Source organism: Manihot esculenta, chromosome 8 (genome assembly GCF_001659605.2).
Source record: "Manihot esculenta cultivar AM560-2 chromosome 8, M.esculenta_v8, whole genome shotgun sequence".
In the NCBI taxonomy this organism is placed as follows: Eukaryota; Viridiplantae; Streptophyta; class Magnoliopsida; order Malpighiales; family Euphorbiaceae; genus Manihot; species Manihot esculenta.
The window spans coordinates 4344363-4359388 of record NC_035168.2 but is presented as its reverse complement, the minus strand read 5'-3'; the positions used below and the strand labels follow the sequence as shown (position 1 = coordinate 4359388).

Sequence of the window (15026 nt, the reverse complement as noted above, 5' to 3'; positions counted from 1 at the left end):
TTTATTATTTTAATAGAATCTTAAAAATTATATTATAATTTATTATTAATTTATATAAATTTAATTTAGCACGTCTGATTATAATTATACCAAATTGAAAAAAATTAATTTTATCATTTAATATTTAAAATATTAAATATATACAGTAAATATTTAATTTTTTTTGTTAAATAATCTTTAATTTTATTCAAATGATTCAAGTTTTTTTTTATTAATTTTATCATAAATTTGAAATCACTATTAAAATAGAATAAAATTGTTAAATGTGCAAACTGCTTTCTAAGACCAATTGCACCTTTATGAAATTACAAAATAATGTCACAAACTCAATTATTGTTTAACATTATTTTTTCTTTTGTGAAAAAAAAAAAACAAAGTGAGGAGAAAGAAATCAAGGTAGGAGAAAACAAATAGAGACAAGATGATGATGAGTGAGAGACGCAGCAATGGCATTTTCTGAATGAGACACCATGAATAAGTGTTAAAATTTGTAATTTAGAATTTAATTATTTTTATAAAAATATAAATAAATAAAATATTAATTAAATAAATTTAAATATTCATGAAATAATAATAATTAAATTTAAAATCACTTTAATTAAATATATATAAATTTAAGTTTTAAAAATATTAAATAAATTACACTCATAAATTTAATCTCACTAAAGAAATTTAAAATTTTATTTCCTGAATTTTTATTTAAAAAAAATATTAATCAAGTTTAAATTCGAACAAGTCATTTTTCTGTTAACTTATTCGTTTACATCCTTATCCACCGTTAAATGACAGTAAATCTAAGGAGTTGATCCTCCTCGAGTCGCGACCGTTGTTTCTTAGAATTGACGTCTATAGTTTGGACACGTACGATTTGTGTACGGAATAAAAATTAAAAAGCTAAGGGGGGAAAATGAAAAAATAACGAAATTTAGGTTATGCTCTAAGGGCTCCACGTGGGAGGCCTTTAAGTGGAGAACTGCACGATTTGAACTGGACGTTTCAAGGGCATCCGTTATTGGGTAATCGTACTAATATTTACTGCTTTTGCCACCCACTCTTCAATAAGTATTTAAGTTCTTACCTTACTTGATAATCTTGTTTTTTTTTTTTTTTTGAACTTTTAATGTAAAAACTAAAAACTTATGACAAAAATTGTAATTCCTCATTTAAACTTAAAATTTTTTACAATTATTAATAATTATAACAATTATTAATATTGCCGAACAAGAATCTATATTTAAATAAGTAAAGTAGATAAAAATAATAAAAAAAAGGAATAATATTTTATTGTATGAGAGTATATTATTTTAATTATCAAATTATAGCCATTTCACACATAAAATGCTTTTTTTTCCCCTTGAAATTAAATATTTTTGTTTAAATTATGTTAATATTTTATTAAGTAATTTATTTTATATTAAAGCTGTATATAAAAAATATTTTAAAAGTAAAATTTAAATAGATTTTTAAAAAATACTCCATGTTAAATAAATTTTTATAATGTTTTTAATCTCATAGATAAATGTGCAATTTAATTGGACACTGTTATGGATATCATTCTACTCTATATTTTTTTTTTATGAATGCTTTGATTTATAACATTTAACAATGGTCAGATGGCTACATACAAAGGTACTAAAATAAAAATTTAAAGTCCTAAATAAATAAATTCAAATTAAATCATAATAAATCAAATCAATAGATAAAATTGATTTATCATACCGATTACTTTATAAAAAAATCGTTAAATTCAAAAATTCTTCAAAATTTTATTTAGAGCACCATCATAACTAGTCAATCAGACAATGAAACAAACAAAAACACATATCAAACCAAACAAAAATACACACATTATTAAATTAGTTATAATGACCTTGACATCGAAAATTTCATCAAATCCTCATATCTATCGAAACATAATCAAAAACAAATACGGTACACTGACAAAATAAAAGAAAAAGGAAAAAGAAAAAACATAAGAACAATATGCAAACACTATAGAGCCTTTAAATAGAAACACCTCAATTTTCTTTAATCATGGACAACCCTTTTCTTTTTTTTTTTCCTCACTAAAATAAATTTATATTTATTAGTTTATTTAATTTTAATGATTTGTGCTATTTTGTAAGATTTTTATGTATAAAATATTCTTTTTTTTCTAACATTGTTATGTACTCCCTAATAATTAAAACTATTATTTCTAACGTTTAGCTAATTCAAGTTTTCTATTAAATCTATTTATCCTTTCAATAAATAAAAATGAAAGATATTTGATATAAGAAGTTTAAATATTTTAAAAATTATATTTATTTTCTCATATATAAAACTGTCTTTTTTAGAAAAATTATTCTTTTTTTTTTTCAAATTGAATCACAAATAATCACATTTTAAAATATCACCCTAGAATTATTATCAAGCCGTTAAATAAATAAAGAAAACAGAGAGAAAAACCAATGGCACTTTTGCGATTTTCCCGCAAAATCAGGACCATTTTCATCGTCTGCTTTACTTCTTTCGATCTCAATCTCCTCTTTCCTTTGACGGCAATCGTCTTCGTCCTCTTATGGTAAAACTCCACTCTCCCTCTCTCCCTCTCTCCCTCTACTGTAACTGATAGGATTCTCTAAAAAGCTTTTCAATTTCTTTCTTTCCTCGCTGCCTATCTGCTTCATTTCCATTTTCTAAGGCTAAGAAATAAAGGGTCTAAATCTTCTCCGTCTCTAATGGCTGATGCAGCCACTAAGCACCTGTCCTTCAATGGAGGAATAATCGTTTCAGACCTAAAGAGTCTTTCTTTGCTTCTTAAAACTAGGAAAACTCTGGCTTTTGCTTATGGGTTTGGTTTTGCTTTCGTTGCTTTCACTGTTTTCTTGGCCTTCGTCCCTTCTCCTAACTCATCTTCTCCTTGGTTTACTAATATTTTCAGTTCTAGCTCTGTTACCAGTTCTTCTGATTCTTACAGATCTCAGTTTTCTTCCATTTTCTCTTACTTCTTACCCAACAGCTCTTCTCCACGACTACAAGTTCATGACATCTCTACTTTGCCTGCCCAAAACATCACCAGATCTAACACTACTTTGTCTCAGCCTTCTGGTAGAAATGGTGAAGTGAGAAACCAACCGACTGTGCAAAATAAAACTCAAAACAAGGCTGATTCTGTTCATTCTTTGGTTTTGAAAGCAAATCAGTCCGATAATGCTTCAATTGTCAATGAGCTACCATCCACTGTTGAAAATCACTCTCAAGGTAAAGAGAATTCTAATAAAGATCAAGCCTTGAAGCCAAATCAAACCACAATTTCACCGCCAATAAGGCCTCCACCAGCAAATTCCCCTGTTTCTCCAGTGCCAGAAACTAAGGTTGCAAATTCATCCATCAACTCAGTCCCTGCGGCACCGGCAATTCACAACGGGAACGCAAACGCATCCACGGCCTCTGCCTCTTCGGCGAACAAAGCATCAAATTTTACTGCTTCACTATTGAAGAAAGAGAGTAATGGATTGAAACAGAAGAATGGAACTAATTCTGAGGCGCCAATGAAGCAGGGGATCGAGAGCTTGTTGAATTGTGATTTGTTTGATGGTGAGTGGGTGAGGGATGATTCGTACCCGCTTTACAAACCTGGATCTTGTTCACTGATTGATGAGCAATTCAACTGTATTCATAACGGTAGACCAGACAAAGACTACCAGAAATACAAATGGAAACCCAAGGGCTGCAGTTTACCAAGGTACAGATTTTTGTTTTATATGATTATTAAGGTATTTTCTTCCTGGGTTATGCTTGAATCAGTTTTTTTTTCTACTTAATTTGCAATTTTTTTTTGAATTTGGATTCTGATCTGTTGATACTGGGAAATGGGTTTGTAGTTTTGTTCAGTACTCATCAGATTGGCTTGATGAGTTGCTATTTTTGTAGGTTAAATCCTGCAAATATGTTGGATATGCTGAGAGGAAAGAGACTTGTTTTTGTGGGCGATTCCCTCAATAGGAATATGTGGGAATCTCTTGTTTGTATTCTGAAAAGCTCAGTTAAAGATCAAAGTAAGGTTTTTGAGGCCAATGGGAGACACCATTTTAGAGGCGAAGCTTCATACTCCTTCATTTTCAAGGTGAGTTATTCAATTTGTTTGTACTTTCAGCTATGTTTATTCTAATCTTGTATGGCATATCCATAATTGAATGAGATTTGTTTTTGAATTATGTACAGGATTATAACTGCACTGTAGAGTTCTTTGTATCTCCATTCTTAGTTCAAGAATGGGAAATGCCTGACAAGAACGGAACTAAGAAGGAGACTCTTCGGCTTGATTTAGTAGGGAGGTCATCTGACCTATATAAAAGAGCCGACATTATCATCTTCAACACTGGACACTGGTGGACTCATGAGAAAACTTCTAAAGGGTAAGCTTCTAAATACTTGGGTTGTTTTTATGGCATGTTGATGTTCGGTAGGTGTCTTATCTGGTAATCTAAAGGAAACTAAACTAGCAGATTGTATCTGCAGGAAAGATTATTACCAAGAAGGAAGCCATGTATATGATGAATTGAATGTGCTGGAGGCATTTCGAAAAGCTTTAACAACATGGGCTAGGTGGGTTGATGCCAATATAAATCCAACGAAATCCGTTGTCTTCTTCAGAGGATATTCTGCTTCACATTTCAGGTGAATGAATGAAAAAATTATTTGCTTTTGCATTCTTTCATTTCACGGAACGATCCATGGGAATACTCAGATTTGTGCATAAACCATTTTGTTGTTGACTTCCATGATTTATTTAAGTTTGAGAACCTTTAATACTTTGGATCTTTGATACTCCAACTCTTCATTTTGCTATACCTACCAGTGTCGACACGGTACTTTATGGGATACTACATGGAGTATCTAAGCACAGGAGTCTAAACTTTAGATTCATATGCCCGAATTTTCTATTTAGAAAGTTGATAGATATGCAGCCATCTCTGACACCCGTATCCGAGTTCAAGTAACATAGCTTTGGATCAAGCAATTTAAACCTTGTTGAAATATCTATTTGCAGCGGTGGGCAATGGAATTCTGGTGGTGCATGCGACAGTGAGGTTGAACCGATCAAGGATGCAACATATCTAAATCCATATCCACCCAAGATGTTGGTGCTGGAGAAAGTTCTAAGAGGGATGAAGACTCATGTCACATATCTAAATGTCACACAAATGACAGATTATCGAAAGGATGGTCATCCTTCTATCTACAGGAAGCAGAATTTATCACCAGAAGAAAGGAGATCACCACTCCTATACCAAGACTGCAGCCATTGGTGTCTTCCTGGCGTGCCCGACGTCTGGAATGAGATTCTTTACGCCGAGCTCTTAGTACGCAAGTACCAAAAGCAGCAAGTGCAGAAGAGACACAGGTAAAACAAAGAAACACAAGTTTTAGATACTGTTGGTGAAAAATGAAGCTGAGATTACAAGCACGCGCATAGTTTTCAATTTTTTTTTTCTTTTTGTTATTTTTGGCCCTTGTCAATTTTGGGTTATATATAGAAAGAAGAAACCAAAATGGGGAAGATTCAAGAAATAGTGTGAGTCCCCATCAACCATGAGAGAGCAAGAAGCAAAGAGTAAAATAATGAAATTTACTTGTGTATTGCATGTATGGAAGAAGAGAAGAGAAGAGGAGGAAGAGAGTGGAGAGTGTTTAATTATTCTTTTGGATGAAGAAGCCTCAAATCAAGGCTTGTGAGTATTGTAAATCTCAAATTATTTAGTTTGATTTTCTTGAATAAAGTAGTGGGTTGTAATTGATTCTGGCTAATCCGTGAACTAAATATAAATTAATCATATGATTCTGTCGTTGATTTTGTTGTCTTGAATGTGAAGCTTCTTAATGAATGATGTAACTTTTACTTTTGTAGTAGTAGGGAAATGCTAAAGACGACCGACCGTTTACTGCTTTTGATGAGATTAATATAATATGAAATGGTTAAGGTTTGAGTTGGAGAGTTTGGGCCTTTTTCAACGATGTCACATGGGATGTTTTTCGCTACGAATCGATCCAGTTAACATGGAACTTTGCTTTAAAACATTGTCGGTGTTAGTGGTGGTACCATTAGGGTTTGACACGTGTATCTCTATCACGTTACAGGTTTTTTTTTTTTCCCTTTTTTAGAAAAAGGAGATCTTTATCACTTGAGATTTTGGAACCTATGAGATAAACTAGTTGTTTTATATCAGAAAAAAAATTTAAAATTTTATCACTTTTCATGTTAATATTTTAATTTTAAAATTTTAAATAATAAAGTTAATTTTTTATATTTATTTTAATTTTAAAATTTTATTAATTTCATTATTTATTTATCATTCTCATTTTCACATATATTTTAATTTAATAAAAATTTAAAATTAAAAAAGTTATATTATAAAATATAAATTATTTATTTTATTTAATATTATTAATATAAAATATGGTTTTTTATCGAATTAGCGGATAAATTAATATATAAATTTATTTATTATATAGATAAATAAAATAAAAATATTAAATATTTTAAATAATTTATAGCAGACTTAATTAATATAGCTAAATTTATATAAAAATTATAAAGGGTGTAATTTTATATATAAAAAATGTAATATTTTATTTAATATTATTAATATAAAATATAATTTTTTATATATTAAAAATATGTGCATAATTTATAATAATAAATATAAATCTTTAATAAAATATTTTAATATATAATATTTATATGTGATATTTTATATAGTAAAAATTTATTTATAATAATTTTTTATTTAATATTATATATGATAAATATAAAATAAATGTATTTTTAATATAAAATTTAAATTAAAAAATTTTATATTTATTAATATAAAAATTTTAGAGATTATATTATAATTTATTATTGACTTTTTAGATTCAATATAATTCTCTTAGTTATAATTGTAATAACTTGAAAAAAAATTGAATTTTCTTATTAAAATTTAAAATTTTAGATACAAATATGAATTATTATAAATATTTAAAATTTTTATTTAATAAATTTTTTAATACGTAAAAATTTTACATGAGTATAATCAGAAAATCGTTAATGATCAAATATTTATCTTGTTGCTAGGCGCAGTTTGATTTGGTTCTATGATTTGAATTAAAACCGACTTGATTTTTAATGGTTTTAGAATTAAAACTGACTTAGATTTTAATGGTTGTGGAATGGTTTTAGTTTTTTTTTTTTTTTACCATTTTAGTTCAATTTTAAAACAATGACAATAACAGTTTTTTACTGTTTTATTTAATTTTAGTTTCAATTAAATCTAAATTATAGATCATTTAATTTAAAAATATAAATAAAAATTAAAAAATATATAAATATTAAATATTATTGAATTCATTAAGTAAACTTTATAAAAAAATATAAATTTATATGATGGAAATAAAGTAAATAATATTATATTTAAATAAAAATAATAATTTTTATACGTAAAAAAATGATTTTAAATTTAATTATTTAATAATTATGACAATATTTTATTAAACAATTTATTTAAAAAAAAAAAAATTTTTAAGTCGTTTATTTTAAAAATTTAAAATTCAGTCAAAATTTAGCTGAACCGTCCATTCAAACGAATCAATTTCAATTTGATTTTTGATTCTAATTCAAAGGATGAATTTTTAATCAACCTTTAGTATAAAATACTAGTCCGATTTAAGAATCAATTAACTGATCTGATCCTAAATCTAACCAAGACATTGCTCTGCGCACCGAGTCAGAACCTTGAATCGGGTAGCCTTCCTATCGTGATTGGGCTAGATGTTTAGCCTTCCTATGGGCTGGATGTTCTGAAACAATAAAATCTTTAGCTAGTAGTATTTTTCTTAGTCATTCTTTAGTTAGAAATCAAAGAAGCAATCATTTTTTTCAAAAAGCTTTACTGAAGCAAAATATCGAGCAACTAATGTGTTTATTTGAGGATCAATATACTCCGTCTATAAGATTTTCATCAGAATGGCAAACAAGTCACGAGTGCGAGTTTAGAAGCCAATGTAACAAGCCTGGGAGAAGCCATACCTTTGTCAGGCATTTCAGCAAGCAGCTCGCGTGCAAAACCTCGTCTAACCATTAAATGTTTCAGGCCAATAAAGTCTGGGCTGGCGTTAAAAGAAACAAGCCAATTGGGCCAGCTGAGTAGCTTGGACTTGAAATCCCTAGCTTCTCTTTGTAGGCTTGGCCACAAAAGAATCAAGTCTTCTAGTATTTAGTCCTTAACTGCAAAAATATTATATAATATATTTTATATTTAGTCATCAATTATATAATTTTTAATCAGAAATTACATATATAAATTAAAATTTGTTTTTCATAAAAAATTAAATAATAAAAATAATTATGTTAATATTATAAAATTCAATTATATTTCTAATTTTATAACTACGTAAATTTCATATTTAATCATGTTATAATTTTAAACAATAAATAATTGATGGAATATTTCATAAAATAATTATAAACATAAGTAATATATTCATAGTATTACAAAATACAATAATTAATATAAAAAATTTAAATTTTATTTTAATAAGCTAAATCTCAAATTTAAGTATTTTTTTTATCGACTATCAAATAACATATGATATTTTTTTATATTTTTCTCTTTATTTTATTTTAATATGTGATGATTTTTATTAGAAGTTTCAAAATTCATAATAGGACTATAACTAGAAATCTTTTATACCAGTAGACTTGAGTCTTATAATTTTTATGAGCTTTTAGTAAAATATTTTATTGTTTTTAAATAAAAATTCAACTCGAATCGAGTCGAATTAACTCGATTTGATTTAAATAATTTTCAAATAATTCAACTCAATTATAAGTTGAATTTATATACCTACAGATACTACCTTCAATTTCCACAGGATGAAAAATATCAATAAAATTATGTCATATTGTAAGAAAAAAAGAAGTTATTTTGTGGGATTAAATGTCTGAAACGTCATAGGTTGTAGTACAAATAATCATTCTTGTGGTTTGACAATGTGTGGTTAAATGATGGGGAGGAGGACCAAACCAACAACAAAATTTACTTCCCTTCTGTAACGACAGCAGCATAGGTGTTTCCAACAACGTGTTAATCCCTTTTACACCCATTCTGTATATAAACTAACTATAGTATAAAAAAAATTGAAAAAAAATATATTTTTTTTAAATTTTGATTTATAATTTGTGAAATGGAAATATTGAAATTGAAGGTAATGAAATGTCAACATCGATGCTTGAATCTTCTTCATATTTGTTATTGTTCTTCTTCTTCTGCTTTTTCTGTCGAGAAAGCATGGGACTTGATGGACATGATGATTGATGGAGGGACCATTTATAGTATTTACTGTCTTTACTCTATGGTCCCATAATTAATAATTTTTTGGTCCCCCATCACACCAAACTTCAATTTCTAACTGCATAGATTGCAGTATTAAATTATTTAAAATGTCATATATTTTAATATATTTTTTAAAATTGAATCAAATAGTAATTTTCCTTTTATATATAAAAAATTCAGGCAATTGGGCCATTTCCAGTGTTTTTGCAGAGTGCAGAGGCTCTTCTGTCATTTCTGAGATTTTAGCGGCAATGTTTTCCTTGTTTTTCGACCAGTGGTGATGTTGAGAATTGTGATCCACATTTTTCTTGGCCTACCTTCCACGTTTAAGGTCCTTTCTCTGTCTAATGTGATTATTTCTGAAATCGCCTGCTAAGATAATAAATTTTTATATATATATTTCTTTTCTTTTTAAGTAAGAAAAAAAATTTTTTTTTTTAAATAGAAAAGTATCTGGATTTGAATCATGAATATCTTCTATTTTGTGTGACATATATTCCACCATTAATCTAATTATTATATTTAATTGCAATCTTATAACATTGATATTAAAATTTAAATATGCGATTATTTGGATTACAATTTAATTTTATTTTTTTTAATAATAATTTCTAGAAATCGATGACGGCCAAACTTTCTACCTTTAAAAGCAAAGTTAGGCTTTTTGCTTCTGGAGGCAAGACTTTAAAAGAAGGTTCAAGCCTAAAACCCATTGAGCATTTCTCATGAACATATCAACCCACACGGAGCACCCCGATCTGGAGGTATAAAACAGGCCGGATCAGACATACGTGCAGATCCTTTCTCTGGGAACTCAATCCCATAACGTGACAGGAGGTAGACAAGGCAGACCCAGTCACTTCGCAGCTCTGCTCACATACGCGCCGAGAGAATTAAATAGTTGCTTCGCATGGAGAGGAGCTCTGAAGTATTAGTATATACGGATCTAAATAATAGAAATATGTGGCACTGTAGCAGAGAGACCGTTAGATGTCACTAGCTGACAAAAGAAAAAAAATAAAAGGAGGGAAACGTCTTTTCTCCTTCTAAGTTCGCTCTCATATTATAAACTCTATTTTTTGAATTTAAAACAATTAACAAAAATGAGATAAATAAATTAAAATTTAATGATAAATTCAACAATAATGGCATCATCAAATAGATAGATAGTGGATTAGATAATTATTGTTGAGCTAATGGCATCATCTAATAGCAAGTCAAAATGATAAATTTTAATACCAAGAAAGAGCTTTGTTGCCAAAAATTTTCAGAAATTGAAACCAGTAGGCAATTTAGATAGATGAGAAACTAGACAGTGACTGCTCAAAGATCATAGGATGACATGTGAATTGGTTGTTAGACAATCATTTTACCAGCTTCAAAGGATTGAGACTTATCACAAAAATTAACCATACCATTTCTTCATTTCAACCGATGCATGATTAGCACTAAATCATCAGTTGCCAAATGATTTGCATGTACCACATTTTTCAGCTTCCCTACCCTGAATTTGGCCATCTTGGTCATGGTGGTTAGCAACTTTAGCTTCGAATTTCTATTGAAGTATTATTGGTTAGCAAATATTGCTTAAAATCTCCGGAGATATATAAAAATAAAATTAATTACATTAGATAGTTCCACAAAATTGAGATTTTCTAACAAAATCTCTTCTATATTGCGTTCATCATCAATCAACAGAACACAGCTATTCAAATCCTCCCTTTCCCATTTCAACTAGAGATAACAAATTCCTTCAAGCCCAAATATGTACAAATGGATTTTTTTTTTTTTTTTTTTTTTTTTTTTGGGTCAGGAAGCAGCTTGGTGATCTTGAGTTTGAGGCATGTGGATCTTAGCAGTGAAAGGAGATAACCTAGGCTTAGCAAGGGACAGTGATGAAGAATTTGTGTTGGTAGTGGCAGCAGAAGAAGGGATGGTTGCAGCGGCTGTGGTGGCAACTGGGTTGTGTTTGTTGGGAGCGGCGGTGGTGGCAGCGGCGGAGGGGGAGGTATTAGTGGTAGCCACGCGCTCACAAGAAGGACACATGGTGAGAGTGGTGGCAGGAAGTTGCATGTAGAAAGGTTGAGAAGTTTTCAAAGCTCTTAATTCTTGCAATTCCTTTTGCAACCTCCTGTTCTCTTCTGTCAGTGTCTCGCAGCATCTCTTTAAATACTCACAATCCACCTCCGTCTGCTTCAATTTTGTCCTATTTATTTCGAAAGAGAACAAAATCACAATTTCATCAAAATTAACAATTCATATCCCAAGAAAAAAAAATTAAAAAAATAAAAAGACGAAGAAGAAACCTGAGCGTACCTTGCTCTTCTGTTCTGAAACCACACTTCCACTTGGCGAGGACGAAGATTCAATTGTTTTGCTAAAGCAAGCTTTTGTTTCTACACATTTCAAGTACCCCTTGTTAAAAATTTTACCCAAAAAATAAAAGAAAAAAAGTTTTCTTTTTTTTTTTCCTTGGGGTCTGGACTTGACTTACAGGATTGAGGGTGTTGTGTTCTTTGAAGCTTTCTTCCAGGAAAGCTGATTGCTCCTTAGAGAGTCTGAGTTTCTTTCGAGTCAATCCGTTCTCTTCATCATCACTTGCTCTTGAACTCGCTCTCTCGGCATCAATGGCTTCCATATCTCTTTTATAGCGTCTGCTTCTAATCCCAAAATCCATCTGAAATGACGACACAGCACTGTTTGGCGATGACATCGCTGCGCCTTCTTCTGCCTCCTCCGCTGATAATCGGTTTACATCAAACCCTCTGCCTGATCCATCAGTGGAACCCGGTTCAGACACCACTGTAACGTTAAGAACAAAAAGTACCCGCTAGTTAATAAGCGAGATATGCAAAACTCAGATCTTCAACACCATAGCAAAACTGTGATGCGTTAAAAATCAAGAAAAAAAATGGGAGAAGAAAGAGAGAGAAAAAAAACACAAGAAAAAAAGTATACAAAGTCGTCGAAGTTTCCGTCACTCTTCTTTTAATTTCTTAGCAAAAGAACAGAACAATAACCCATAAAAAGAGAACACATACAGTTATCGGAGAGCCATGGAAAGGGAGTCTGAGAAGGAGGCAGTCTCCGAGGAACAGGAGAGAAAGGTAAAAGATCAAGCTGAACAGGAGGATCCGATGAAACTCCGGTGGCAGCAGCTTCACCATGAAGGTTAGTGTCAACAACTTTATCATGAGATCTCGGAGATGCAGTAAATCCAGTTGGTAATCCCATGCAAAACCCTAGATCTTTAGCAGAAACCTTAGGGGTGTGGTGAAGAAACTCGAAGGGCTTAGATGTATCACCAAGGCTTAAAGCAAGCTCCATTCTATACAGAAGAAGAGAAGAGGAACGAATCCAAGAGAGCACAAGAAGAAGAAGAAGCAAAGAGAAAGAGAAAGCAGAGAGAGTTAAAATTGGAAAACGCTATCCAATCTATTATATCTCAAGTGGGGATCACGGAATTACAAAGAAAATCCTCCAGCTTGAAGCACACTGCTTTATTTTATTTTATTTTATTTTTATTTTTATTTAAATAAAATTTTGGGTTGTGGAAGTAAAGATTGACCTACTACAATTACAAATCCAGGTTTGACAATCACACGTGAATCTATATTAATATTCACAACGGTCCGCACGGGAGAGAGAGAATCTCAGATTTTCTGAGTCTTTTTTTTTTTCCAATTTATTTATTTATATTTTAATTCATAATAAATCAGATTTCGAATATATCTCTATAATTATATCCTTTCATAATAATATATATAATATTTATTTTTTTATTTATATTTTAATTCATAATAAATCAGATTTCGAATATATTTCTATAATTATATCCTTTCATAATAATATATATAATATTTTTTTTTTTTAAAAAAATCTAGAAATAATACTAATATAGTAATGAGGTCCACTATACTTCCATTGGAAGAAATCTGGTTAGATTTTGGATAGCCATAATTTTTATTTTTTTTCCAAAAAGCCTTTTGTGAATTGTAATATAAAAAAATATTTTAATTTTAACTTTCTTGTTAATAGCATTAAATAAAAAAAATTTATATAATTTTTTTATATAATGATTTTAATTGATAAAATTTCATGGTGGGATTTTTTTTTCAAATAAAAGAAAAATAACTAAAAATATTAGTCTTTATGATTAGTAGGATAGGATTATTGTTACCAACCAATCATTCAAATTATATATAGTTCTAATTCTTATCAAACAAGAGGGTGAGGGGCCACAGCCACAATAATGTGGAGAAACAATTATTATTATTATACTATTTTTTCTCATAATTAAAAAATAATTAATCTCAAATTAATTTATTAATTTTCAATGTATTCCTAATTATATTAAAAATCAAAAATATATTTTTAAGTCAAGTAAATATATTTAATTCAACATAAGAAGTGATTTCCTTTTAAAAAATAGTGATTTACTATTTAATCTATTTAGTATAGAAAATTTAGCACAATAAATACAATATACTAATCAGCCTTTTATTAATTTTAAATTTTAAATTTTAAATATAAAAGCTGATAAAATTTAAATATTTTTTAATCAATACACATTAATTTTTTTTAAAATACACAGATTTCTCTGTGGAAAGGTGAGAGCAGCGCATAATTCAAGGGGCTGGGATCATGTTATTGTGTTGATGTATTTGACTTTTTAATTAATTATTATTAATAAAAAAAATTATTTAATTATGATAATCATAATAATAATAATGATTATGATAGGCATGATTAATGTGTTGTTACCAAACACAATCATACCGGACGGGCAATAAAGCACTGTCGTTTTTGTATGATAATTAATTAAGCCCAAAACTTTCGCAGTTTCAAAATTAATTAATTAATAATAGATTAGCTAAGTGAAATTGACTAATGGTAATGTGACTAGAAGCTTTAGACCGCTGACTCACCAACCAGAACAGTGTACTTTTACCAGCAATTAGTCCGACGTGGCAAGCAACCATTGGAAATAGGGGGGAAGACTGTCTTTTAAGAGAGCTAAGCGTGATGCGTAAACAGAAAAGAAAAAACATTGGGAAGATAGAGATATAGAATAGATAGTCAGATTAGGAAGAGATTTGACCATAAGCTGAGCTGGAATGGTCCCACCTACCTTTCCATGAAAAAAATATATTTAATTTTATGTTTTGTGTTTTACTTAAGCAGACAAAGAGACCAATCTCTTTTTTCATAATTTTATTTCAGAGAGAAACCCAAACATCTTTTTTGTGTGTTTTTCGAGCTGCTAACCCACCCAGACTTTTATTCAGGACCAATTATTTGCTGCTCTTTTCAACATTTAATAAATAAATAAATAAATAATTTATAAAAAAAATTAATTAGTGTATTTTTATATTGAAAAATATATTTAAAAAATTAAAAAATTGGTGAATTTATGATAAAAAGTGAGGAAGAAAAAGATAGAGAAAAAGGGAGAGATGAGCATCCTAAGAGAATTTATAATAAAATAATAAAAAAAGATGTGATCCGGTGGTCCCATTCCCATGCGCGTGGGGTGGGTATATGAGTATTTACACAAGATAGAAAATTAAAAAAAGAAATTAAAATAATTTTTTAAAAATAAAATAAAATAAAAACACATCTAGAGGATGTGATGGCATCAGATATGTCAATGCTTTTGGGATCCTGGCA

General features: G+C 29.3%; 2 protein-coding genes across 4 annotated transcripts; one reads left to right on the top strand and one right to left on the bottom strand.

The window, feature by feature from the left end:
• Positions 1 to 2531: 2531 nt before the first annotated feature.
• Positions 2532 to 5850, top strand: LOC110621034 (protein trichome birefringence). 2 transcript variants are annotated; one of them, XM_043959156.1, is made up of 5 exons: positions 2532 to 3727; positions 3916 to 4108; positions 4207 to 4400; positions 4504 to 4662; positions 4844 to 5016. In XM_043959156.1, the coding sequence occupies exons 1-5, from the start codon at positions 2721 to 2723 to the stop codon at positions 4983 to 4985; spliced, it is 1695 nt and encodes a 564-aa protein (XP_043815091.1). In that variant the 5' UTR covers positions 2532 to 2720; the 3' UTR covers positions 4986 to 5016. The 2 variants fall into 2 exon arrangements, with proteins under 2 accessions (XP_043815091.1, XP_021620743.1); XM_021765051.2 differs by lacking the exon at positions 4844 to 5016 and adding an exon at positions 5036 to 5850 and having other exon boundaries at positions 2536 to 3727.
• Positions 5851 to 10939: 5089 nt separating this feature from the next.
• On the bottom strand, positions 10940 to 12853 carry LOC110620930 (homeobox-leucine zipper protein HOX11). 2 transcript variants are annotated; one of them, XM_043959158.1, is made up of 4 exons: positions 12398 to 12853; positions 11851 to 12125; positions 11673 to 11752; positions 10940 to 11562 (listed from the first exon to the last, which is right to left on the bottom strand). In XM_043959158.1, the coding sequence occupies exons 1-4, from the start codon at positions 12681 to 12683 to the stop codon at positions 11166 to 11168; spliced, it is 1038 nt and encodes a 345-aa protein (XP_043815093.1). In that variant the 5' UTR covers positions 12684 to 12853; the 3' UTR covers positions 10940 to 11165. The 2 variants fall into 2 exon arrangements, with proteins under 2 accessions (XP_043815093.1, XP_043815092.1); XM_043959157.1 differs by having other exon boundaries at positions 11851 to 12158; positions 12398 to 12843.
• Positions 12854 to 15026: the final 2173 nt, after the last annotated feature.

What these genes read in the sequence shown, in the direction of transcription:
- LOC110621034 (XM_021765051.2), top strand. Translation starts at nt 2,721, where the DNA reads ATGGCTGATGCAGCCACTAAGCACCTGTCCTTCAATGGAGGAATAATC. An exon ending in AAGGGCTGCAGTTTACCAAG is followed by an intron (nt 3,728 to 3,915) that starts GTACAGATTTTT and finishes CTATTTTTGTAG; the next exon opens with GTTAAATCCTGCAAATATGT. An exon ending in TATTCTGCTTCACATTTCAG is followed by an intron (nt 4,663 to 5,035) that starts GTGAATGAATGA and finishes ATCTATTTGCAG; the next exon opens with CGGTGGGCAATGGAATTCTG.
- LOC110620930 (XM_043959157.1), bottom strand. Translation starts at nt 12,683, where the DNA reads ATGGAGCTTGCTTTAAGCCTTGGTGATACATCTAAGCCCTTCGAGTTT. An exon ending in AACACAACACCCTCAATCCT is followed by an intron (nt 11,753 to 11,850) that starts GTAAGTCAAGTC and finishes TGAAATGTGTAG; the next exon opens with AAACAAAAGCTTGCTTTAGC. An exon ending in TTTCAGAACAGAAGAGCAAG is followed by an intron (nt 11,563 to 11,672) that starts GTACGCTCAGGT and finishes CGAAATAAATAG; the next exon opens with GACAAAATTGAAGCAGACGG.